Here is a 26069-nt window from a genome sequence, read left to right as displayed (position 1 = left end):
TAACCCATTAACATTCAGAAATCAATACCAAAGTTAGCTAAAAACCAATTATATCGTTACCCTGCTTCCTCCACTTTAGAAATGTGGGCTTCCTTGGAACAGAGAAATTGTGGCTGCAGCCATTGGCATTGCGAGTGGTTTGTGTCTGACCATGAACTTGTCCTGCCAGAATACATTGCTGAGTTTGAGTGCGTTACAGTGGTATGAACTTTGGCTTTCCTACTGTGATATTAGAAGGCAAGCTTTGGATTTCACAGATCAAGAGGAAAAAAAAGAGTAGGTAAAATTAAATTCTGTTCTACTAACACAACCTGACAAGCCCCAGATTTAAGGTTGATTCTCTCTTCTGTCCATTCTGTGCAGTTTTGAGAAAAAAAAGAAAAAGAAAAATTTTATTCTCAGCTGGTATTCTGAACAAGTTTTTCCTTGATTCCTTCTATTCATTTTTACAAGCATATAATGCTGCTATTTCACTCACCTGACTTCGTAACTTGCTGCCAAAGTAGAAGGACTCACTTCAGACTCTGAGTTACTCTCTCTGTTAGAAACAAGAGAGCATGGGGAAGTGGGATGTTCAGCTTTGGGGAAAGGCAGGAGAGAGTCGAATTCACTGATGAGTCATCTGCCTGGTCCCATGGTCCAGTGTTAGGCTGCTCTACTGTGATTCTTGGACTTTAGGAATTTCAGTGCATAGGTGTAATTCTTTTGACTTTAGCCAGATTTCTGTATGGTACACAACAACCCATACAAGCAAAAACATTATGCAATGCTTCGATTATGAGGCAATTAAACCCAGTTTCCAGCAGAACAGCATTTTCAGTGACTAAGGCCAATATTTCATCAGGTACAGGTGAAGTATTGCTGTCAAGTTTTCGATAGAAGAAATTTATTATGTAGTTGTTACTTTGTTATTCAGGTTAGCCCATGACCTTATCCAAACACAAAAGTTAAAAATTAACGTTTCCATTCAGGCTTGATTATGATGTTGCTTACATTTACTTAACAACACTAAAACTTGTGTTCCTCTGTCTATCAGTTTTTATGCAATGTGAATTACGATTATTGGGCTGAATCCTAATTGCATGTCCTATTGTGTAAAGGGCAAGCAATTTCAATGATAAACAGTTTAAGAAAAATGTATCTGAGAATAGGACATGACCTAAACTATCAGTCTTTCCTTTGAATTTTATGAAATACATGACTTCATGCCATTATGCCAGTTGTTCTTGAAAAGATTTTCTTTTGGTCAGATTTGACATCACAAGAATGTAGCTTGGGGAAAAAAAACACATCAAAACTGTAGCAGGCTACAGATTTTAGCTTCAGAAATACATATTTTTATAATAGCTGCACAGAAAAACACTTCTTCAGGTGGACATTTATATGCATAATTCGGACATTGCATTCATACGCATAACTGTTGTGTAGCATCTTCAGTAGGTGCCTTTTCTGATGAAGTAGCCCTGCTAAATATCTGATACATGAAACTGTGAAATAGTTTCTGAACTGTCCCATTTTTAACTCTAGTTTGTGAGTGGTGTTATTTCTTATACTTGATGGTTATTTTTTCAATCCCATTTTTTTACAGTTTCAAATAAACTTTTTCTTTTCTAAAGCTCGTTTAGAGGCAATGTTAAGAAAGAGGAGAAAAACAATTCTCTGCTTATTTTACCAAAGTACCATCTTTCCAGTGATCTGTGTTTGCAATGAGATACTAGCAATTCTCTTCTCCCTTTGCCTTTTCCTAAGGAGCTGTTGCCTGTCTCTGCTCAGTTCTACTCTTCCCATACTGGACTCCCATAATGGAAGAATTGGCAGTTCCTTAGTGTTGGCAGCATCTGTTCCCTTCTCCTGTGAACCGATTGACTGTCTGACTCCCCATCTTACCCATGTCACTGTTATTTCAGGGAGAAGATAGAGATTAAATAGCCTTCAAATAAGTGAAAAAGAGTATCATAGCCTTTATTGTTTTTTCACTATTTCCTGTTAGTTTGGATTAATATTTTATACTCTTTTTATGATTTACCAGTAGGATAGTATTTATAGTCCATCAGTTGAAGCTTTTTCATTTTAAAGACAGATATGGAGTATTACAGAATTTGGCTGCATGTCCAGTAAAATTTTCATTACTGATCTATTTTTTGGCCTAGGTTTTGAATCTGAATGGAAACAGCCTGAGCGCGCTGCAGGACATCTCTAGACTTAAAAACACTTCAAAAGCTTATCATCCGTTTTAATGAATTTACTTCCTTAAATAATATTTATAACCTGGTGAGAAATTAAGCTCTAATTCTTTTTTTTTCTAAGGAACATTTACTAGCATAAATATTCTTGCCTTGTGGGGTGTGCTCACAGGGCAGCATTGGGCTAGGATGCACACAGGGGAACAGAATGGGGGACTAAACTAGGATCATGAATACTGTGATATTATTAGCAGCCCACAGTTTTGGTGCCAGTTGATATTGCCTCCAATTTGAATTGCAATATTACAGTGATATCACTTTATCAACCATCTGACCTTTATAATGGTCATTTCATTTTAACAAATAGAGTAACATGGTTGCAGTGCACTAGGTCTCCCTCAACAGAGCCAATACTGAGCAAGGGGAGTCCCAGGCACTGGATCCTGTTAAGTGTGTTTAAAGACTAAATGTGTCTAATTACTTTAACCAAAGTTTCTTTTGTGACACTTTTGGCCATACAACTATTTTCAAACCTGTGTTGTCTTGCAGCCCAGTCAGGAATATTTTGATGCAAACCATAACCATGTCGTCACCCTTGAGAGCATTAGAGGGCATTAAGCAAACCGGAGTTCTTCAGCCTGAGCTGGAACCAGCTGAAAATGTCCAGGGAAGATATAAACATCTTACATAAACACACTCCCAAGTGTTACTTGGTCTTGACATCACACACAACCCATGGCATGAGATACATAGCAGCACTTGAAATTCCTGGGAAAGCATTCTAACCATGACCACAGTTATAAAGACTTAAAATCTGGGCCTGCACCTTATTAATTCTAAGGCCCTTGCAATGTAAGAAGCCTTATGATCATTTTATGGCATCTTTGTTCTCACAGGGCCTTCACTTCTTTTTGTAGTCACAGCCTAACCAAGTGAATAAGCCATGTGGCATTTTTGCTCAGAGACATCTCTGAGGCATAATTCCTTTCTTTTTTGCTTCCCTTAAGAATTATATTTATTGGTGGCCTGCACCAGATATCAGAAACCAAGCCCTGGCTTTAATTTTGCTGTCTCAGCTGCACTGAATAAGGGGTGGGAGCAGAGACAGTTCCTAGCCTTGGGGATTGCATATACACTGTTAGTCTCTCTGTTACTGCATGTATCTGTCTGCAGCAGCACAGCTGTGTTGGCTAGAGCTTTGGTGAAAAAGCCAATACTCAGCCCTTTTACTGACTCTCATTCATTCCTATTGCCCAACCAGCTTCTGGAACAAATGTTTCTCTCTGTTCTTTATTCCCTTTGAATCAGTACATTTTAGCATTATTTAAAGGGCTCCATCAGAATCAGCAGAGTTAAACCTTACAAATTTGAGGCATTGAAAGACTCTTTACAAAGTTTTTTTAATGATCGTTTAACAGATTATTTTTGTACAAGTCAAAGTCAGGCAAACAGAGTACTACCTGAATAGAATATCTCTCTCTCAAATATTTGAACCACAGAGCCACACAAGAAACAGAACTCCATTGGGGCACCCAGGAAGCATTCAAGAAGATGCTGCCTTGTCTGTTTGGCCTGTAAATTAAGCTTCAGTGAATCTTTTCAATACATGCTAAGATATAAAAAGAAATAATGGGAACTACCAGTTCCGGTCTCTGGTTCTTTGTTGTTATGACTTAGGTGTTTCAAAGTAAACTTTTAATTTTGCTGTGTTCTTTGCCATCAGCTCTGTGTGTCAACATGGTAACTCTTGAGTATTACACATCACTAAACCTGTGCCTCTCCAGAGTTTCTTAGGCCTCCAACCACAATGTCTAGGTAGTTCAGTTCAGAGCAAAACAAAATCCTTACTGCCTGTGCTGGTTTTGGCTGTGATAGAGTTAATTTTCTTCATCGTAGCTAGTATGGGGCTATGTTTTGGATTTGTGCTGAAAACAGTGTTGATGACACAGGGATGTTTTTGTTACTGCTGAGCAGCACTTACATGGAGCCAAGCCCTTTTCTGCCTCTCACACCACCCCACCAGCGAGTAGGCTGGGGGTGCACAAGAAGTTGGGAGGGGACACAGCCGGGACAGATGACCTCAACTGACCAAATGGATATTCCATACCATATGGTGTTATGCTCAGTATATAACTGGGGAAGCTACCCAGGAGGCAGGATCGCTGCTCGGAAACAGACTGGGCATTGGGTGGTTTCTGGGGTTTTTTTCTCTGCAGATAGTGAGCAATTTCATTAGTACATCACTTGCTTTATTTATTATTGTTGTTGTTATTGTTATCTTCCTTTGTTATCCTATTCAACTGTGTTTATCTCAACCCGTTAAGGTTCTTTTTCCATTCTCCTCCCCATCCCCTTGAGGAGTAAGGGGGTGAGTGAGCAAGCAGCTGTGTGGTGCTTAGTTACAAGCTGGGGTTAAACCACGACACTGCGTCTCAGAGGATGTTCTACCATCTAGCTCATAAGTGATTGCATTTGGCTTATTTGGCTGTCAAAATATATCTATATTCCATTGACATTGTTATTCATTATGTGAGAGGTGTATATTTTGTGCATTATATTTTAAATTAGTGGGCAGCCTAATACATGCCGTATGTATAGAATAAGTTTGTGGTGATGTCTTGAGGTTTTGGTGACACCTCTAAATCCTTTAAACATTTCTCACATGTCCTATGAAGCTTTCTTTGTTTTTTGTAATGTTTATAGGTCATAAATGAAACTCCTCGATTGTAAAAACAAATACAAATGCATCTTATATATTAGTGAGCTTTGTAAGATTAGTAAACTTATGAGTTAGCCCATGTGACTCCAGAGCAGTTTATTACCATCAGTGTCACATAAAAACAGGACAATCAAAACTGGCCCAAACGTACCTTGTCTCATGTGTTTCTAGCAAACTATGTAAGCAAGGATGACACAGTGGCTCTGGTGAAGATCATAGCAAAATTCTAGCTCTTGACATCCATGAGATGACAGTACACTAAACAGAAAGGAAATGCAAGTCTCCTTCTTCTATGTAAACTATATTGGCAATTCAAAAAAATTGTAACACTTCATACATTTCTTCAAACCTGCCTCATTGCAGGTGAGTGTCATTGGTGAGTTAAAGGCGCTCACTAACGTAGATGGAGTCCTGGTTGCTAATGAAGAAGCTGCAAAAGCATTACAATATATTGCAGGATCAAAGATGACCCAGGTTTGATGTTCTGTTTTATTGTAAATTATAGCGAGTGCTATGGAAGAGGAAAACTTTAGGAACAGTTCTGCACCTATTTTTTTAACAAACATTTCGTTTTCTGGTTTCTGTGAAGGTAGAAGTTTTGTCCTTGCCTCTTTTTGAGCTACAGCAGATTTTACAGTAAACCATTCAGATTAGGAAGAATTTCGCCTAACTTTGCTTATCTACAGTGTAGATAACCACATTTGAAATAGTCACCCTACATTCCTTATATAGACAGTGCAGAAACAAAAATAGTTTGGGGACGTGAGTCACCTAACAGTTCAGAGGGTTACTGTAGGTTGCAGTGAATAGCATCCTACCAGAAAGCCCAACCAGCCACCACAGATGGAGATATGTCTGCTGCTGATACTGTTTTGCTGGTATGGAACCCACTTTTAGTCTTTGTTTTAAGGTTTCAAGTAACAGTGAATCTACCTTTCCTATCTCTCTATCATGTCTACCTTGTTTCTAATACAAATTTGGCTATTATCAAATTTAATGCACTGGGTCTCGTTTTGTCTCTTTCCAGTGTTCTAAAGGAGTAGAACCCGATGTTCTAAAGAATCAGAAGTCTTTTCCTTATTTAGCCAAAATCATCCCACTTCTTTTTATCTTAAAGAAACTGTTAGGTTGAACTTCTTGAGTGTCTCATTATAACGTGGTTTTTTGTTTCTCATGACATTATTCTAGTTCCTTTCTGAACATGTTTCATTATGTCCACATGGGTTTTATGTATGGCCTCCTACAAAACTATACAGAAACTTCCAGCACTGGACTGATAATGATTTTCCACTTGCCTAATCCTACTCAGTAGTCCAACGATTAAATATTAACTGAGATGTGTGTCCTTGTGGCAACAGTACAAACTCATATTCTTCTATTTTTCTGTCATTAGTTCTAGTCCTTTCAGTGTTCCTGAGATACTGTCTTTCATCATGTGAGTGTGAATTTCTCCGTTCCTACATAATTTACAACTTGTTCTATACAGAAATGTGCTTTTTCAATAGAGCCACCATGTAGTCATTATAAAACTGTTGTGTAAAGCTGACCTTACTAACATCTTTATGTCATCACCTAATTTACCAGGAAGGGACTCCTGCTCTTTTTGCTAGGTCATTGAGAAAAAGAATTTCGAGCAGAACATCAATAAAAATAGTCTGTAAAGTGATGATTTTCTTTCTATAGTTAGATTTTGAGATCCATCCTTTAGCCAGTTTTTGTCTATTTAACAAGAGTTACTTTCACTTTTGGATTTCATTATTTTTTAATTACATTCTCAGAAGCTATTAATCTTATCAATACATTTAAATTTTAATCAAAAGCAATTTAATAATAATTTTTGTTTCCAATGCACTATACTGACAGCTATTAATTAGGCCATTAACTTTTAATTATTTACTGTGTTTCATATCAGCCTTTCTGTGCTACGTAAGGATGATATCAAGCTAACTGACTGGTCATCCTATTTATCCTCAAAACTACTATAACTTCTGTTTGTTTATAACCTTCTAGAATTTCCTAAGCATACTGTCATTTGTATAATGTGAATTGATGGGTGGTTCAGAAAGTTCTTCAACTGGTTCATTAATACCCTTGATTGAAAAATGCCTTTAAAAATGTTAACATGAGTAGTTCCAGTTTTAGATTCTTTTTAGTTATTAATGAAATACAAAGTATTTCTTTATCCATTTAAATTATGAGTATCTCATCATGGTTCTTCCCAAAGGCAGAGAGAAACACACATTGAAACTTTCTCTTCTGTGTTCTGATTTACTATTTTACAATCCTTAGACAGGATCAAGCCTATAGTATTGCTTGAATTTCATTAGGTCCTGATTATGATCTCTGATTATATTAGCCATCAAATTTTCATTGACATTTTTAGTTTTCATTTTCAGCAATCCATGTTTCTAACAACTGTTTTATTCTCACTGCTATCATTTTTCCTATTTTTCACTCACTTCTGCTGTAGTGGAATAAAAGGGCCATAGCCTGATCCAGTTGGGCTCAGGAATATTTGCTTTAGTCTGTAAACTTCAAAGGGTGAAGATTTTTTTAACTGTAAATGGAAAAGTGTGTAATTATGAAGTGTTTAGTGTTTAACCTTCTGCAACTTTAAACCTCTCCTAACTAGCCTTTATATTTTTTAGCTGAAGTTTTTGTGTCACTCATTTTGCTTGTGACTGCTTTTGGCATATGAAAATTGCCCTTTTTAAAACACCAAGGGCATATAAAGGACGTGCTTATGAGATACACTTGCTTGTTTTTTTAAAGAATTGCCTCCCAAGGCAAGACAAAGTCCTTAATCTACTCACTTTATTTAAGGATTCCAGGAATTCCAAATACTCTGGAAGTATTTCAAAGGAGAGTGTCAGTGCAGCTTCAAGAATATTGAGCATTTTTTTAAGGAGCAAGGACACTGGTGGTAAGGATAATGAGAGAACCAGACTGATGCAGGAAACTGCAACCAGCTCCTTTGCATTCTCTCCCTGATCAGTGGAGATTGGCCCTGAGAATTTTTCCTTATAAAATTCAGTAGCTATGCTTAGCTTATTTATTCCACCAGTTTTGAACCCAACTTTCTTCTGATGTCACAAAAGTATAATGTGGAAACATGTTGAAACATTAGTTCTCTTAATAAATTCTATAGACATAAATTCTCTAATGCATATAGCAACATGGTTTTCAAATACTGACCCTTCAAATATACCCTGCCCTAAAATTTAGAGGCGTAGGCATATTTCATGGCTAAAGCCAAATGAGCTTTGCCACATGCATATTGAACTCTCTATACTAATCCATTTCTGTGATCAGGCAGGATTAAAACTTTCATAGAGAACTACTAAATATCAATATGAAATACAGATTGCAAGAACAAAGCTAGTAGGTCTAATTTCAAATCAGCAAACATGGAGAATAACCCTTTGAACATTATCTCTCACCTTGAAAGACTACCTAAAATTATAAACTAATTAAGCAGTCACTTGCTGAGCAGCAGTGCTGAAGGAAATTGGTTTGCCTTCAGAAGGAGCCTTGTCTTTGTGTTATCCAGTGCCTAATCAGCTCTCAGAGTTTCTCAGATCATTCAGAACAGGTGTATTGGATCTGGCTGAGCTGGAGTTAATTTTCCCCACAGCAGCCCTCACAGTGCTGGCCCACACCAGTGTTCTGACTGTGCTGAGCACAGCGTCAGGGCTGTCTCTCCAGCATTCCTCCCCTCACCAGTAGGCTGGAGGTGGGCAAGATCTTGGGAGTGGACACAGCCAGGACAGTTGACCCAAACCTACTAAAGGGATATTCCATACCATATGACCTTTGTTCAGCAATAAAAGCTGAGAGGAAGGAGGAAGAAGGGGGAGTATTTGTTATTTATGACGTTTGTCTTCCAAAGCAACCTCTATGCATACTGAAGCCCTGCTTCCTGGGAAGTGGCTGAACATCACCTGCTGATGGGAAGTAGAGAATAAATCTTTTGTTTTTCCTTTGCTTCCACATGCCGCCTTTTGCTTTATTAAACTGTCTTGACCCATGAGTTAAAATATCTTGACCCATGAGTTTTTTCCATCTTTTTTTTTTCCATCTTATTTTTCTCCTTTCCCTGTCCTTCTGACAAGGGGTGTGATAGAGTGGCTTGGTGGGCACCTGGCATCCAGCCAAGGTCAACCCACCACAACAGGTCTCTCCTGGATCCTCTAGTGTCTGTCATTGTAGCTGAGCCAGTATTGCAGACTTTCCTTCACTGGGATTGTCAGTTTATACCTCTTATTCAGCTGCTCATTTTCATGGATTTTGTAGGAAGTCGAGTAGTGCTTGTCTGACAAATTGGGCCAAAACTCACCCATAGATTTAAAAATTAGTGGTAAGGCTAGCAGATGGATATACAGATAGCACAATCACATTAGCCTTGTTTCCTTAGGAAACAGAGCTAGCAAAAAGCTGCAAGAGTCAGTGGAGGAATATCCAAGGTCATCCTAACCTGTTCTGATCCATCAGCTGAAATCATGTTAATCTACCCAGTATGAAAGGTTAAAAGCTCCTCTGTCAGTTCAATTTGTTATTAGAATATAGAATAGCTAGAGGAAAACACATTTCTGCTGCTAAGTGTGGCGTTTCATTCTGTGTGCATTAAGGGAATTCATGTTTAGAAAAATTGCCAGGAAAATCAATGCTTTAGCATATGTCATATATGTTTTGTGACATCAGAGAGAAGGGATTCATAAAGGGCATGATAAATATGTTGGAAAATAACATAGCCAAAAAATGTTTTTTAGTCATCCCCAAAGCCAATCTAATGATACTGAATATTTAAGTGATTATTTGTCTTGGATACAATCTCAATACACTACTGGATAATTTGAATTTTTTGATTGGGACTCTGATCTTATCTTTTCTTCATTGTACAATGATTGGCTAAATACTGTAGTATTATCAGAAAGGTGGAGTTGTAGTTGTACAAATTATAGACAGGATCACTGGCAGTTTTGTCTTTACAGGAAGCTTGCTGCCAGGTGTCTAAAGTCAGATCCTGTAAGACAGTCATTTCACAACCTGGGCAGCAAAACAGATGTTTGGTATCGATATTTATTTGTTTCTGTTCAAGAATATTTCAAACAAGACAATTACTGAATTTGTTAATCTGTTGTATAGAGAAAAGTGTACTTTGTTTATAAAAAGCATGAAGATCTAGAAAGTTAGGATAAATCCTGCTCTGACTTTGCACTCAGCCTCTTCTAGACTAAATATCCAGCCTTAGTGTTAGGCTGAAATCCTGTTTCCATTAAAGTCCTGTTGCAGAATGAGGACGTGTAAAGCAGACTAGCCAATAAAATAATCACGTATTGCAGAAGGATTCAAATTGAACAAAACTATCTAAGATCTAATGCAGACAAGAAAAAAATGCCTATGTTCAGATAGCCTCAACTGCAAAGGCACATTTGGGAGCTGGCATACTTAGGTCATAGAGTTCTTGGTTTTGGAGGAGAAGCTGAACTTTTTTGAGATGTATTAAAGAAGAGTAGCTCTGTTGCAATAGGAACAGGAATAGTGTGGCCAGCAAGAGTAGGGATGTGATTGTGCCCCTATACTAGGCTCTGGTGAGGCTGCACCTCAAATACTGTGTTCTGTTTTGGGCCCCTCAGTACAAGAAGGATGGTGAGGTGCTGGAGCGTGTCCAGAGAAGGGCAACGAAGCTGGTAAAGGGACTGGAGCACAAGTCTTATGAGGAGCGGCTGAGGGAACTGGGGTTGTTTAGCCTGGAGAAGAGGAAGCTGAGGGGAGACCTTATCGCTCTCTACAACTGCCTGAAAGGAGGTTGTAGTGAGGTGGGTGTTGGTCTCTTCTCCCAAGGAACCATCAAAAGGACAAGAGGAAATGGTCTCAAGTTTTGCCAGGGGAGGTTTAGATTAGATATTAGGAAAAAATTCTTCACTGAAAGAGTGGTCAGGCATTGGAACAGGCTGCCCAGAGAGGTGGTGGAGTCACCATCCCTGGAGGTGTTCAAAAAACGTGTTGACATGGCACTTTGGTACGTGGTTTAGTAGACATGGTGGTGTTGGGACAACAGTTGGACTTGATGATCCTAGAGGTCTTTTCCAACCTTAAAGATTCTATGATTTTGTAATGGGGAAATATCACACCCTGCATCCAAGGAAATGTACACATAGAAACTGAGCACGGAATACATAGGTGAAATTAATTTACAAATCAATTGACTGATCAGTTTCTTTCAATTCTAATACTGAGTTTAATTACAGATCACTGTCTTAAATCTGGATGACCAACACTCTTCAGAATTTCCAACTCGGAAAAATTGGAGCATTTAAGATGGGCATCATTTAACAACAACAATCTCACACAAATAGAAGGAATAATGTCTTGTCTTAACCTCACATAACTCACTTTAGATGAAAGCTACAATTCAACACTAGATGGTACTGTATTTACTATGGTAGTGATAATGCAGGCTGTTAAGCTGGGACACAGTAGAAATGTTTCTTTGTAGTGAAATGTTACAGAGGGTGAGTTTTTACTCGCTGCCAGCAGAGTGAGTTTTTCAAATATTAAAAAATCTGAGTGTATCTTTAGCAGAACTGAAGAAAGGGAATAAGGCAGAACAGTTATGTTCCAGCAGAATAAGTATTTCTTATTAAAATGTACCTATTTATGTTTAATGATCTAATTGATCTAGTTACGGCTGGACCCAGTAACACAAACTGTGTCATTTGTAACGTGTTTGACCTTCTGTATCAGTCACCTTTTTCTATTACAGCTCACTTTATACTTAGTGCATCTTGCTTACTTTTCAAGGAATTTCAAAGCTCACCAAACTTACAAGACATAGTGTAAACAACCATCTTATCAGCCTCAAAAGACATGTGCTTGAAAATCTGTCTCATCCTCATTACATTTTCACTGAGAACAACAGAATCACATCATTAGCCGGTTTAAAGAAAACTTACTCCCTGATAGAGCTATACATAACTAATAACTTTGTTTATATCAGCCAAGAGAACATCATTTAAAGGTAAATATTTACTATTGCAAAACTAATTTTTTTCTTATTACATTAGAAATGCAGTGTTTCCCCACTTGTTCAAGTATAGAGGAAGCTATAGTTGAACATAATTGGAGGTTCTGCTGGTGGGTACTGCAGTCATCCATCTTTAAAGTGGAACCCAAACTGATGAAAACCCCAGTCTAACATTTTTGGATTGATACTCACTCCTGAGAAGGCGGTACTGAACCCTGTGGCTGAATTAGGCTCAAAATATTCTGCAGACTTAAACATCACTTCTACCAGGTAGGCTAAAACCATGGAATAATTCTGCAACTCGTGTCAAATAACGAACAATTACACCTGCAGCAGTTCCAGTTCTTTTCAGCTTACCTGGAATGCTAATGTACGTATTATAGACTTTGGATTCAAACACTAATTGGAGACTGAGGCCCTGATTCTTATTTATGTTCAGATTCTGTAAAACTGCATGAGAGCACAAAAGCTTTTAAGGCAATGTTGGTATATTTTTCACTCACTTTAAGGGCTTGCTTTGTGGCTTGAGTGTTGAAAAGTGCTATTAATCTAAATGAAGATATCTGGATTTTGTTAAGTGATTTCTCAGTTATGCAGATGATGGCTGAAGAAGGAGCTGAAAAGTTTGAATGCACCTATATATGGATGTTTTAAAGTTATATTAATAAACCTGTGCTTTTTTCTGCTTAGGGTTTAACTAATCTGATAATTTTGGACGTGAGTAGAAATAGAATAGTCTGGAAACAAGATCACTACCAACTATTTGTTTTAGTCCATCTTCCCTCTCTCGAAGCCTTAGATGGCATCGCAGTAGTAAGTTATTCTGTATGCAGATTATTACTTTAACTTTTTTAAAAACAGTTCTTTAACAAATCAAGACCTAGCTGATCAGACTTGTTGATATGTGTGTAATCTTTTCATGTACTCCGTAATACTCCATTGTCTGTTTCTTTCTTTATTTAGTCATCTTGGGGAAGAAATTACCTTTGTTTGTAATAATACCTAGTACAATAGTGTCCTGGCACATTGCTAGGGTTCCCAAGGCTTTAACTATAATTTGGGAGCTTAATCATTTCTAACACCTCTGAAATTAGTGTACGCTACTTACAAATCTATACTGTAAACTGAGAGAACACAGGCTGTCTCCATTAATCTGTTCCATAAGAAAACAGTCACCCCGGTCTGCTCACATAAAGACAAAATAACACTTTTTAAGTTACTTTGATTTAAAACCTTTTTAATTCATTGAATTGTAAAATGTTTCTTGCCTATATCACTGTGATAGTTCTAGACCAGCGTTAATATAGCAGACATCGCTTCAAATGCATTTAACAGGAGCCAACAGAAGGAGAAAGGGCAAAAGATTTGTTTGGAGGCAAACTCACCTCTGACATGATTGCAGATAGACCGGCACATTCCAACTTCACAGAAATGCAAGAATTAAATTGGACAACCTCTGATATCAGGTGCAGTGATTTTCAGAAATGCACTATCTATTAAAAGTAGCATCTGATATTGTGATTAGAGTGTGAAAATCTGTGTTTAGCAAATATGCCTAATAATTCCCTAGAATTTGTAGGCCAAATTACCTTGACTGATCTGTAGTGTAATTTTTCATCACAAAGTGTTACTTTCCACTGTTTCATTGAAGAAATAGTCTTTCTCTAGATGCTTCCATTTTTCATTTAGGGAATGGTGCTGCCTGCACACAGTTTGACAGAAGAGTGTGTAGGAGAGATAGGGTACTGGCTACAGACTAAGTATATCTAGAAGAGAGATTTTATTTGATCAAAACCCATCCGATCTGATTCCTTTCAGAACAAATTCGGCCCAAGTGAGAACACACATGTATGTATGTGCAGTGCTGCTTCTGCAATCTTCTGATTTCTGAAAAAGCTGCCTTGTCCATTGTAGATCTGCAGGAATTTAGAGCAAGAATGACCTGTGATTGGTTGCATTAAATGCATCCTTAACTGAACAGTAGTATGTGCACACAGTGGGACAGTCACTGTTCTGCAACAAAAGTGTTTTACACATTGCTAGTCACACTTGTTTGCAAACATCATCCTTGATGCTTATCTTTAGGAAAGTATTTCTATGAGTTGTATGTATGTATTTGTCTTCTTAGAGACATATGTATATTTTATTCTTTCCCAGTATGCTGCATCTGTCAGTGAAAGTCCCTACCTGATCCAACATGTGAAGACAATTTTCATGGTGCAGTCCATGATCTTCATCTTTTGATCCTAGGTAGCCTAGAAGGCCTTCAGCAACAGTATCACCATGCCAGGAATATCAGCGTCAATACTCCAGTGGAATTGAGTAAGTCTTGCTCCTAAAGAAATTGTAACTCCTTTTAGTTTGACTCATCATTTCAAGAGACTGTTTTAAGATGTGAGGACAGATACAAGTATTTAAACATTTTTGTCAGGATTATTTTCTGCAAGGACATTCATTCCCTAGAGGCTTTGTTGTAAAAGGTTGTAGAGCAGTACTATAACACTGACTGTGCCTTTTAAGGTATTTATTGCAAACCTTGAGTTTCTTGAAGAGATGTATCAACAGCACAGTTATGAATTCCTAAAAAATACTTGAGGAGTGTCTCTCTGACCAACAGAGTATCCTGCTTCTACCATTAAGTAGTAACAAGTACCTTGTAAGCAGGCTTTGATGCAGCTGAGGTACACATTTACAATCTGTGTGGTGCTTTGGCAGCCCTTGGGGTAAGCAGAGAATGGAATACTCCATCTGAGCAATTGCAGCTCCAGTGCTGCTAGAAAGCAATGAAAACAGCCTAAGAGCTATGGAACTGCAATTTCAGTAATGTGATATAGATGCAAACAGAGCATACTGGTGAAAGCCCTTGCCTTTGGTGTCAGAATCAAATCAGATCAAGTATCAGAGTAGTTGTTTACTACTGGAAAAAGAACTGTGAATTTGTTGTGAGATTTTCATTAGGGTGCTTCTTCAATAGAAACATGTTGCATTTCTTACCCCAAAGCCAGCATGTTATGGATCTGCTCATGCTATATATCTCCTTTCTATCTTACTTTTGCATGTTACTTTTATTCTCAATCCATATTTGTCTTTTTTTAGTTAATTCTGAGCTGTAGAGCTGGTGTTAGCAGACCAGTTTAGAAATGTCTGCAGTGTGAATTTACTGAACAATAATCTCATGTCTTTCAGTGGTTTAATCTTCCTTCCTAATGCCAAGGTGGGTTCATGACACAGTCTTTCCTATTTTTTTAATAATAAACTAATTTCCTTTGATTGAAAATAGTCTTTAATCTCCTTTAATACACTGTTGTTTGTGGAGTTTTGTAACAACAGCAATCAATCAGTGCAAAGCTGATTGCAACCACTGTTTCAATTTTGCAGTGTTGTTGCAGTAATCTGATCCAAAATCAGTGAATTGCACCAAACTTTTTTAAGCACTTTAAACTGACCAATCGTCATTCTAAAGATCAAATTTCTGAAACAGAAAAATTTAATTGGCAGTTTTGCTCATATGTTAGCAGAGGAACATTCTGTTTGATTAATTATGTTTCCTTTTCACAGGTATTGTGTCTTAACTACAGTCACATTGAATCAATGCTGCCTGGACAAAAGCTCCCAAATCAGGTAACAAATAGGCAGCAGCTGTACTGAAAAGTGGCTTCTCGTGTCTATGGACAGCAAAGACTTGCCAAAGGAAGCAAGTACCATCATTTTTTAAAATATACTTTTATCTCTCCTTTACTGCACTGAGGAGAAAGGAGGTGTCTTCAATGTCAGTAGCTTTGGATGTCCCTATTTTTTTCCCTTCCTAGTTTGAAGAAACCCAGTATGTCGTTTGTTTGTTTTGCACACATACCATAGAATCATAGACTCATAGAATGGTTTGTGTTTGAGAGGACCTTGAAGATCGTCTAGTTCCAACCCCCCTGCCATGGGCAGGGACACCCTCCACTAGCCCAGGTTGCCCAAAGCCCCATCCAACCTGGCCTTGAACCCTTCCAGGGGTGGGGCCTCCACAGCTTCTCTGGGCAACTTCTTCCAGTGCCTCACCACCTTCATCAGGCAGAATTTCTTCCTAGTATGTAATCTAAATCTACCCTCTTTCAGTTTAAAGCCATTACCTGTTGTTCTATCACTACACACTCTTGTATGGTATGTTTGGCATCATCTAGTTGGCTTTTCTTTCCTATGTTCTTTGCAAACAACTTGTTAGGCCATTTCTTCATCAGACTAACTATACCAGTGTCATGGTTTAACCCCAGCTGGCAACTAAGCACCACACAGCCACTCATTCACTGCCCCCCACCACAGTGGGATGGGGGACAGAATCAGAAGAGTAAAATTGAGAAAACTTGTGTGTTGAGATAAAGACAGTTTAATAAGTAAAGCAGAAGCCACACATGCAAACAAAGCAAAACAAGGAATTCATTCACTGCTTCCCATGGGCAGGCAGGTGTTCAGCCATCTCCAGGAAAGCAGGGCTCCATCACACGTAACAGTTACTTGGGAAGACAAATGCCGTAACTCCAAACATGCCCCCTTCCTTCTTCTTCCCCCAGCTTTATATGCTGAATATACAGACCAAATTATTCTCACGGCCAATAATGTTATCTTATCGTAAGCCGATATTACACAGTGCGGCAAAATTAAAATCCTCATCCAGCTCCCAGAGACGGTAAACAAACAGCACTGTAGGGAATACATAATGCAAGTAAGGATTTACATGACACAACCATACGAACAAATAATAGAGCATTGTGACCGGAAATTATTAAACTAATATAATTTGTTTTAACACACTGTGGTGAGATCCGTCATTATCTCAGCCCTTTGGGCCCCACATTGGGCACCAAAAGGACTGTCATGGTTTAACCCAGCAGGCAGCTAAAACAACCACACAGCCATTCGCTCAATCCCCCCACAGTGTGATGGGGGAGAGAATTGAAAAGAAAAAGGTAAAATTCATGGGTTGAGAATAAAGACAGTTTAATAGGACAGAAAATAATAATAATAAGTATACAAAACAAGTGATGCACAGCACAATTGCTCACCACCTGGAGCCGATGCTCAGCTAGTTCCTGAGCCATGCCACCTCCCAGCCAACTCCCCCAGTTATATACTGAGCATGACATCATATGGTATGGAATATCCCTTTGGCCAGTTTGGGTCAGCTGTCCTGGCTGTGCCCCCTCCCAGCTTCTTGGGTGCCCCCTGCCTTCTTGTCGGCAGGCCAGTTGAGAAGCTAAAAAGTCCTTGACTGCTTGACAACAACTAAAATATTAGTGTGCTATCAACATTATTCTCATCCTAAATCCAAGCATAGCAGTATTCTAACTGCTAGTAAGCAAATTAACTCTATCCCAGACAAAACCAGGACAACCAGGCTGCTGTCATCTGTTCTTTGGATCCTATTGCATAGCTGGTTAGGCATACATTGAAGTTCTTCCACCTTCCTACAAAGGATTTCATTTTAAGTAAGGGAACCGCCTCACTGTCTCTGGCTGCTGGTTTGATCTGGGAGTGCGTACATGTATCTCTGATCAGATTGATCATTGATATTCTGTTTTCATTCTTTACTTAAATTTGTACAACATTACAAAACTAGGAATATATTCAGATAGTGAGGAATAAATTGAGAGAGTATTTTAGTCCCTTGAACCTGACCTGTGAAAATTCAGCTGCCTTACAATGTATAGTATTCTGATGGCCATCACAACCCCTTGTTAGAATCAATGAGTTCAGCCAGCTCAGTACCTTTTATGAGCATAAAGAAAGCTTTTGTATATTCACCCAAAGTTCTTCTGCAACGTTGTGTGTAGCCTAAGCAGTCATTCATTCTGCCATTAAACCTCCTTTCCTTTGCTCATTTCAGAAGTGATAGTCCTTTTGTCATCCTTTGAAGGAGATGGTCATACTTCTTTCTTCTTCCTTTTGCCATCAACATTAGATCAGCCTGTGTCCTAAAGAGCATTTTCAAATTACCTTTCAGTTTACATTTCTCATCTGTGCACTCTTTCTGTGCACTCCTGAAACTTCCAGGACCTATCAAGATTCATTTACTTATTTCTGCATATATATAAGGCAATACCCATAGTGAAATTCAGTTTTATCATATCAGACAAATATTGCAGAGTCACCATGCAGAATTCCCTCTATACCTTGGTCAAGTTTTATAAAAGTAACAGTGACAGAGCATCAGAGAATCCTGCAAAACCTAGTTATTGTGTGTATACTTCTCAAGACTTCACTCAGCTCTTCTTGTCTTCATTCTTTGCATATGCTCAGCATCTGGAATGTGGGAAAAACATGAATTTGTTTTCAGATTGTCTGGGGAAAAGGGACATTGGTAGAAGCACACATGGATTAAGGGTTGTGTGGGCTTCCGTCATAGTGTGACAAATTTCTGTGCTCATTTTGCTTTTGCACTCTATAATCATTCAAACTATTAAGAATTTCTCCATAACCAGGTAATTCCTAAGTGTCGGCTATTATTGTTTTAAGGCTGAAAGCTTCATAGTATGTGTGATGATGACATTGCCTCACTGTGCCTGTCACAGCCATACTGTGATCAGACAGCACTCATTCTTCAGCATACTGTTCTTCATAGTGATGCAAGATAAATTTAAAATGTATGTGTTTGCATGAGTATGTTGCAGTGATGGGCTGTCCTCTCAATATTCCAAGGCAGGTCAGATCTGTGAAGAAAGATCAAACAATGTTAAAGGATTTCTGAAATACTTGATTTTATTTTTAAAATGGCTTGATAGCAATCTTTGTTGTTTTGCACATCACTCCTTGAAAAAGTCCCAAAGGGATATTTCAGGTTTCTTTTTTTCCAGCAATGCTTATGTTTTTCAGTGTAGTACTATTGGTTTGCCTTTTTTATCCCTGGGAACAAACTATCAGAACACAGTAAAGAAGATGCTAGCCTTTCTGATTTTATGAATACATAGCTATGGGACAGAAGACAGCTAACACCTTCACACAGTAGAAAAGGCTTTCCTAGTAACCATAAAAGGACAAGTGGAACTCAGTAGGGCCAAGTGTTTGAAGAAAGTTTGTAGGATCTCAGCTTCATGTATTTAAGTATCTTAGGACTACTGAGCTTTAAAATAGCATCAAACATAAATGGAAACAAAAATATATTTTTCATTGTTAGTTTTGAGAAAAAAATGTGGCTTTCTAAATTTCAGTTGAAAATATAGTTCATAGGGCATGTTTTCATAAATAGACCCTTGAATGTTAGGTGGAAGATCCAAGTTCTAAATGCCCCTTAACTTCCTTTTACTGTAAACCAGCAGTTTCTGGTCTAAAGCAACAGCTAGAAGCACAGGGGAGAGAGAAAGCAGGGCATGTTGGAGCAGTAGTACATGTGGTGCAGTCATGCACTCTGTTTTTAGTGGTTGACTCAAAAGAATATTTTTGCACTTATGACATGTTTTAAACCAACTTTCAAAGGGTGGGAAATGAACTGGCTTCTGAAAAGGATGATGAAATGGTAGGAGAATGTCAAGCAAACTGAATGTTACCCAGTAATGGCAAGAATAGTCATGCTCTTTACAAGGAAAAAAAGACAGACAGATTCCTCTTGGGAAATTGCTGTTCCAGGGTTTCCTTCTTTAGAATTGCAGGCCTAGACTTTCTCCTGAAGGGGACCAAGGTGGTAGGCTCAGCTGTATCCTGTGCAATGTGGCATTAAGAAGTACATCTCACAGTGTATTAGTAAGCACCAGGTAGTACCCACCACTATGTTCCACACTTCAGATACCTTATCACCTGTCATTTTCAATAACATTGGCTGTTAAAATAGAAAAATATTGCTAGCCTTTTCTGTTTGCAGCACAGCCTGTGTCTCAACACTTGGCCTTCTATAAGGCTGTTGCCTATAGATGTCTCTGCAGGGCACACAGTGCACTCAAATCCTCAAACGTGCTGAGGGCCATGAGAAGCTGCTGTGGTCCAGGCTACATTGATGATGAAGTTATAAATTTTCCCACAGCATGCCACTTTGTCAGTACAAAGTGTCAGTTATTCATGAGCACTTAAAATTGAAAAAATGTTGCTCACATGTATATAGTCATTTCTGCACAGTTTGGATTCTGTTCCTCGGACAGTAGCATTGGTGTAAAGTTTGGTTCAGACATTTACTGGTGTCACCGAGATACTATAGATTGACCTCTTGGACAAGGACCCCATTTCTGGGTTATTTTGTATTTTCTTTGCACAAGGTTCTTTGAAGAACTACTGTTCATTGCTTGTGTTTTGACTGCTAGTAAATGCAGAAGAGAGGATGAGAGCTGACTACCAGCCTCTGGAACAAGTAGAGCAAATGTTATTCAAATTCCAAGGACAATATTCATGTCACCTGTGAAGTGTGCCTAATGTGGTTATCATAGCATTAAAATACTTTTTTTATTTCCCTTCTAAACCCTCTGAGGCAACCTCAGGTTATGTAAAGTCAGGAAAAATAAAAGACATACTATCTGCTCCCTTTCTTCACCACACCATGTAATGAGCGTGAGAACCTATAACAGGTTCTTTCTATCATCGTGCCAGGAAGATGCCTACTATTTGGGTGTTGTGATGTCTCCATCGAGGTGCCTGTGATAGGCAATTGCAATACAAACCAAACATTTAAAAACTATAAAAGACCCATTAGAATCTCAGGCTCATCTATCTATAGATATAGATGACACCATAGATTTTATTGTTCAGAAATGTGAAATTTAGCCCGAGTAGTAACTTATACTTACCCTGAAGTTCCACGCTGCAGCAAATCCACTCATTTTTTTCAAGCAGGGTTCACCCTCAGTTCATGCTCCTGTGCACTTACACAGCTTTTGGATAGTCTAGACTACAGGTACAATGAGATCGTGGGGAGAAATTAAATTTACAGGTGCACATTTGATGAACCAAATCCTCATACGTAGGTTAAGAAGATGCATTACTAGTGTCATGCAAGTATGTCCATGTGGAACACAACCAGAAAGAACAGAAGTACCCATACTTTCACAGGGTATCTGTGTCTGATAATTTTTTTATAAAAGTTTCAGAGGAACCTAATTCTCTTACCTCATAATGTTACTACATAATGCAGTATCACAGCAATGCTGTGTCAGTCTGTAATTTCAAAGTGCAATATTCACCATTATAACTTCTCTGTCCATCTTTTCTTGGTAAATGGAATTCTTGACACCTGATCTCAGTTTCTCTTCTTGCTGATAGTTACCTTCATAATTATATTCAGCTATAATTTGATAACGCAGTATCATATTGTCTCATCTTGAAGGATACTATCGTGTCCCATCTGTATCCATTGTAAATACTTTAACACAGATAATATTCTTCATTTATTGCTTTGCCCATAAGCCTGTTCCTTTGTGTTAGCTCTCAGTGTCCCTCCTCATCAAAGTACTTGTCTCCATCGCTGTGGTTCAGTCTTGCCTACCCCCATGCTTCTTGTTCAGAGTGAGGTCACGTCTTAATGCCTTGAGATGCAATTGCATACCATGAGCTGACCACTGTTACTGGTCATCAACACCTGTTTTTCACCGCCGTGCTTCTACCTTTGCTACTCCTTTTGTTGAGAAGGGGTTCCCTGCACAAGCTACCTTGTTTTCCTCCAGACCTTGCCCTGAAATTCTGACTATGAAACCAAAAGAAAGCTTCACAACAGTTGGACATCTGCTATGACCATTGTCTGTCACACTGACCAGTTTTATTGCTCATTATTTTCTTGTGCTCACCCATCTGTCAGTCTGTCTGCATTCATTGGGTGTGCCTCATCTCATTTTACAGTATAAATTCACTGCAACAGAGACTTTTAGTAAGATTCACTGTTAGGTTTCCTAAATACAAGAATAACAATAACAACAACAAGGAGTCAGAGAGGAGGCTAGCCCAGCACGTGTCTCCTACGAACAGAAGGTTCATTGTCTCTGTGGTTCTGTTTATCACTAAGACCTCACTCACTAAAAGAGTTTGTTGTCCCACAGCAGACCTGTGTTTTCTGTATCACAGCATGAAACTTCTCTGGAGATTTGTTTGATGAACAGAATTCTTTCCTTCCAGCTCAGAAGACTGCAGTGTGCATTTTAACCATCGGTTTCCCCAGAAGGATCAATAGAGTAATGAGGAGATCTAGAGTCTGTTCCCACTCTGTGTTGTGCAAGCATGCATTGCATGTCTCCATTTCATATTTATGGAGCACAGGAACAGTTCTTTTACACATCTGAAACATATGTACTAAGGATGATGAGAGGCATCAGTACAATATGTTTTATTCTCCCATCCTGATCAACCTGTCCAGCTTTTCCTCAAACCTCTTTGCTTTATAGATAAGAAGCACTACCAGTAGACATATACACCACAAGGTTATTCTACTCCAGTTGTCTCCTTAATTTTTTTACTGCCACAATGCTGTCACCATGCCCAACCACATCTAAACTGTTGCTGAGCTGCAAATGCTACTTGATGCACTGAATCTAACCCTTTGCTGTTGTCTTATGCTTCCCACTCCTACGGGTTATGTCCTTACTGTATCCTTGTACAAATTTCTTGGCATAAATATTTTATTGTAGAAATAAAGCCCTTTAACAGGATATTAGCTCCTAGGTACTACCAGAATAAATGCTATTATTTGATACTGATGTTAGTGGTATCTTCACTGTTTTGCCAAATCTGTCTTCACATTGATAGTAGGTCACTGCTGAAACCAGATAGGTTAAAATCCATGTACGCTTGGGTTCTGTGTCAGAACTTCATCTGTCAAAAAACTGGTATCACAGATCTCTCTCTGGCTACATTAATATCTCTGTTTGCAGACCTAGGACCTTAGTAAGTTAGTGAAACACATTTTCCCACTTGAAGCAACAATGCTTGTATACAGAGTTCAAAGCACTTTTGGATTTCATGTGTAAATGTTTTATTTCAAAACTGACCTGTGCTTTTATTCATTGGACATCACTTAAATGAAAACATGGCAGAATGAGTAAAGCAATAGAAGCATGTTAAGACTATAGCTTTAGAGAAATCTCTGTTTTATATTCAGGTTCAGTGAAGATGTTATACCTCATTAGCTACAACAGAACTGAGCCATTTTCTCATTAGATCATTCAAGTGGAACAACACAAAAGATTTTTCAAGTTTGTCAGTTGCATTTTAGTTGTGCTTTTTAAAGTGCTTGTTAGAAAGCAAGAATTGAAACCGTATGGTGTTGTTTAAGCTTAAAAAGTGCTTTTGATCTTAAGCTTCAAAACAGATTTTCCCAACAGAAAGTAGGCTAGCACTTTATTTAGTACTGTTTTAGGTAGACACCAGAACACTCTGTACATAATATTTTCTTTTTTCATGCTATTGATTATATCTCTTTTAACATTGTCACTGCTGAATTAGAGATGATTTACAGGAGACAATCAATCAGCGTTGTCATTGTGCTGTACCCAGTTTTAACAAAATTAACAAATAAGCACAGCTGGCACACAGCCTTAAGTCTGTTGCTACAAGAAGTGGTGGTCACAACATGAGACTTATGAACTACTAAGTATTTTTAAATAAATAAAGATCCTTCCAAACCTGAATTTTTATCAGCCTCCTGCCAGCCATCCACTGTAATGGGTTTACATTTGAAAATATATTGGTTTCCGTCTTTCTCAGTGAAAACAGCTTCAGTCCATTACAGTAGCTTTGTTCTTTGAAGTAGTTAGAATTTTGTTTCACACATTTGAGTTTTGTAGCTACTGGTGCTTTTTAATGTACACAACTTGCATAGCTTCTGTGTTTGACAGCTGATCTAGAAAGTGCGACAGTCAAATCTTAAGCTCACAAAAGTAATTTGAAGAACTGATCTTGCAGTTCTTTACTCACAAAAAGTTGATCATTACTGTTTATATTACTGCAAAACCAAAAAGACTGAGATATGTAATCTTTATTTTTATTTTTCCTTTTCTTATGAAGGGTTTTGTAGTTACAAACTCTCCAGAGGACTCTGGATTTCTCACACTGTCAGCAAAGTTTAGAAGACATAATCCTCTCAGAATAACAAATGGGAATCCAGATGAAAACATTAACCATTTATTTGGCTCTGATCTTGTATTTGGTCATGAACTTGAAGAGCCTCTACTAAATATATCAAATGAAAGTAAGCATAAAGAAACAGGATTACGTATTTGTGGATACTTAACACAGTTGCGTTCCATAGTATGTAGTTCATGCTACATATTATATGGCCATATAAAGCATTTTAACAAGGACATTTTTATCTCTCCTGGGTATCTTGCAAGTCTGTAACTTTCTCACAACCTTCCCAGAGCTGGGAAATGTATTTTCTGGAGGAATACATATCTTTGTCAGTTCTTCACCCTAGGATGGATCTTCAGATTCAGTCTAAGTGATTGATAGAAGAATTAGCCTTTCAGTGCTTTCAGAAGCTTTGGGGTTTTGTTGTTGGTTTGTTTTATTTTTTTTTTTAATTTATTAACCAATTTCAGTCTGTAAATTAAAGTTTTAACTATGCTAGGAACTGAAAGGAAATGATGTAACATTGTCCTAGTGAGGCAAATTAAGAAGAAAAGAAGAATGAGTGCAGTGCTTGATGATTGGCAGCTGGGGTGGGGCTGTGTAGGGAGCACATCCATGTGCATTTTGTGTTACAGATAAGTCTAAGAACCCAGGAATTATAACAAATAATCTTTGAAGCATCCATGCAGAAAGAGCTCTTAGGCAAGCCAAAGGAGCAGCAACTAATCTTCTAAACCATTTGGTGCACCGCAGTGCTGCTTCTCGAACCAGCCAACTGCATCAGGGCAAGACAGAAAATGCAGGTGAGGCTCTTACCAGCCCTAAACACTGCTGCTGTGTATTTCCTGTCTTAGGGGAGTGCAGCCAAAGCACTTCTCTTCAAACATTACTTTTCTTTCTCTAAATGCTGCTGTGTTTTCTTTACCTCAGTTTCCAGAGCCACCAATAATGTGTTTACTCTCTTTCTTCTGATAAAGCTTCCAGTGCATCTAAGAAAACGTCTAGACAACAATTTAAACTTTTTCAATTAGAACAATGACTATACTATAAAATGGAGGCAGCTGTTTAACAGAAATAAGCTGGTATCTCCCAAATCCATGCTTAATCCTACTCAAGACTTTCTGGTTGGTTTGTTCATTTGTTTGTTTTCTGTTGCATAAAGTCTAGTTTTGTTTAGTAATTAAAAATACTAAGTATGGAAGCAGAAATGCAGGGTAAAGCTGTTTCTGTGGTTAAATATGTCTGATAATTGTGATACAAACAGCAGTATCTTGCTATTACTGACTGCCAGCAGCTGGCACAAGCCAGTGTGTGACTGAATGTTACATTAACATTTCTTATCATATCAAACATTTCTCCACAACAGGGCAGTGAACAAACAGGTCTGGCACTAAGACTTTTACATTTCCATCTTGATTACTGATATTTACTACCTGAAGAGATTCCCTCAAAATCAGTTGTGTAAGTCAGTGAGGTAATTCTTTCTGGAATCAGTTTGCAGAGTTGCCTTGGTTACCCTAAAGTAAAAATAAAACAAGAAAGATGTTATGTGATACTTTTCATTATTTCTGTGTACAGGATCTGTCTTTAATCAGTATTTAATTTTTGAACTTCAAGGAAGATTCACTGATACATCAAAGCAGGAAGACTACAGGAGTCATTTAAGCTAAATTTATAGTTGCATTCCATCACCAGAAAACATATGAACCCATGTATTTCTTCCTTAATCTTTGTAGTCAAAGAGTTAGTTTGTATGGTAATGTAAGTTCAACTGTGACTATGTATCTATGTAGGAAGGAAGATCCTGATTTCTTGAGTCCAAAAAGTTGTAAGGTTGCTTCAGGTCTTTTGACAATGCTCTTTCAATGCCCAAAGTTAGCCCACTGTCCTTTGCTCTACTGCTATTCAAGGTACCGTGCAGCCGTGACAATTCTTAGGGCAGGTAACATTCAATTAACACCTTTACGCTGGTGAGCCACTGCAACATGTGGAATTGTTGTATGAAAATGAGCCATGGGGCCACAGGTTCAGTGGCTGGTGGACGCATATTAAGAGAGTTACCCTTGGAGTTAACGGATGGGGTTTTTTGTCCTAGGTTTGTGTGTAACCTAGTTAATCATAACAC

At 38.2% G+C, this 26069-nt stretch overlaps 1 protein-coding gene across 1 annotated transcript in view; it reads left to right on the top strand.

Annotated features, from left to right (window-relative positions):
- Positions 1-25614, top strand: part of LRRC9 (leucine rich repeat containing 9) — a 38724-nt gene extending 13110 nt beyond the window's left edge. Inside the window, 19 exon segments of the mRNA XM_054827960.1 lie at positions 80-201; positions 2151-2201; positions 2203-2271; positions 2733-2789; positions 2792-2887; positions 2890-2922; positions 5245-5376; positions 11154-11181; positions 11184-11330; positions 11707-11907; positions 11910-11923; positions 12620-12742; positions 13265-13397; positions 15037-15143; positions 15488-15627; positions 19385-19424; positions 23882-24065; positions 24580-24747; positions 25523-25614. Of these exon segments, the coding sequence (XP_054683935.1) occupies positions 80-201; positions 2151-2201; positions 2203-2271; positions 2733-2789; positions 2792-2887; positions 2890-2922; positions 5245-5376; positions 11154-11181; positions 11184-11330; positions 11707-11907; positions 11910-11923; positions 12620-12742; positions 13265-13397; positions 15037-15143; positions 15488-15627; positions 19385-19424; positions 23882-24065; positions 24580-24747; positions 25523-25614 (1937 nt within the window).
- The last annotated feature ends 455 nt before the right edge of the window (positions 25615-26069 follow it).

This window comes from Grus americana, chromosome 5, assembly GCF_028858705.1.
Source record: "Grus americana isolate bGruAme1 chromosome 5, bGruAme1.mat, whole genome shotgun sequence".
Classification (NCBI taxonomy): domain Eukaryota; kingdom Metazoa; phylum Chordata; class Aves; order Gruiformes; family Gruidae; genus Grus; species Grus americana.
The sequence above is the reverse complement of the archived record's forward strand: the minus strand, read 5'-3'. Positions and strand labels throughout refer to the sequence as shown.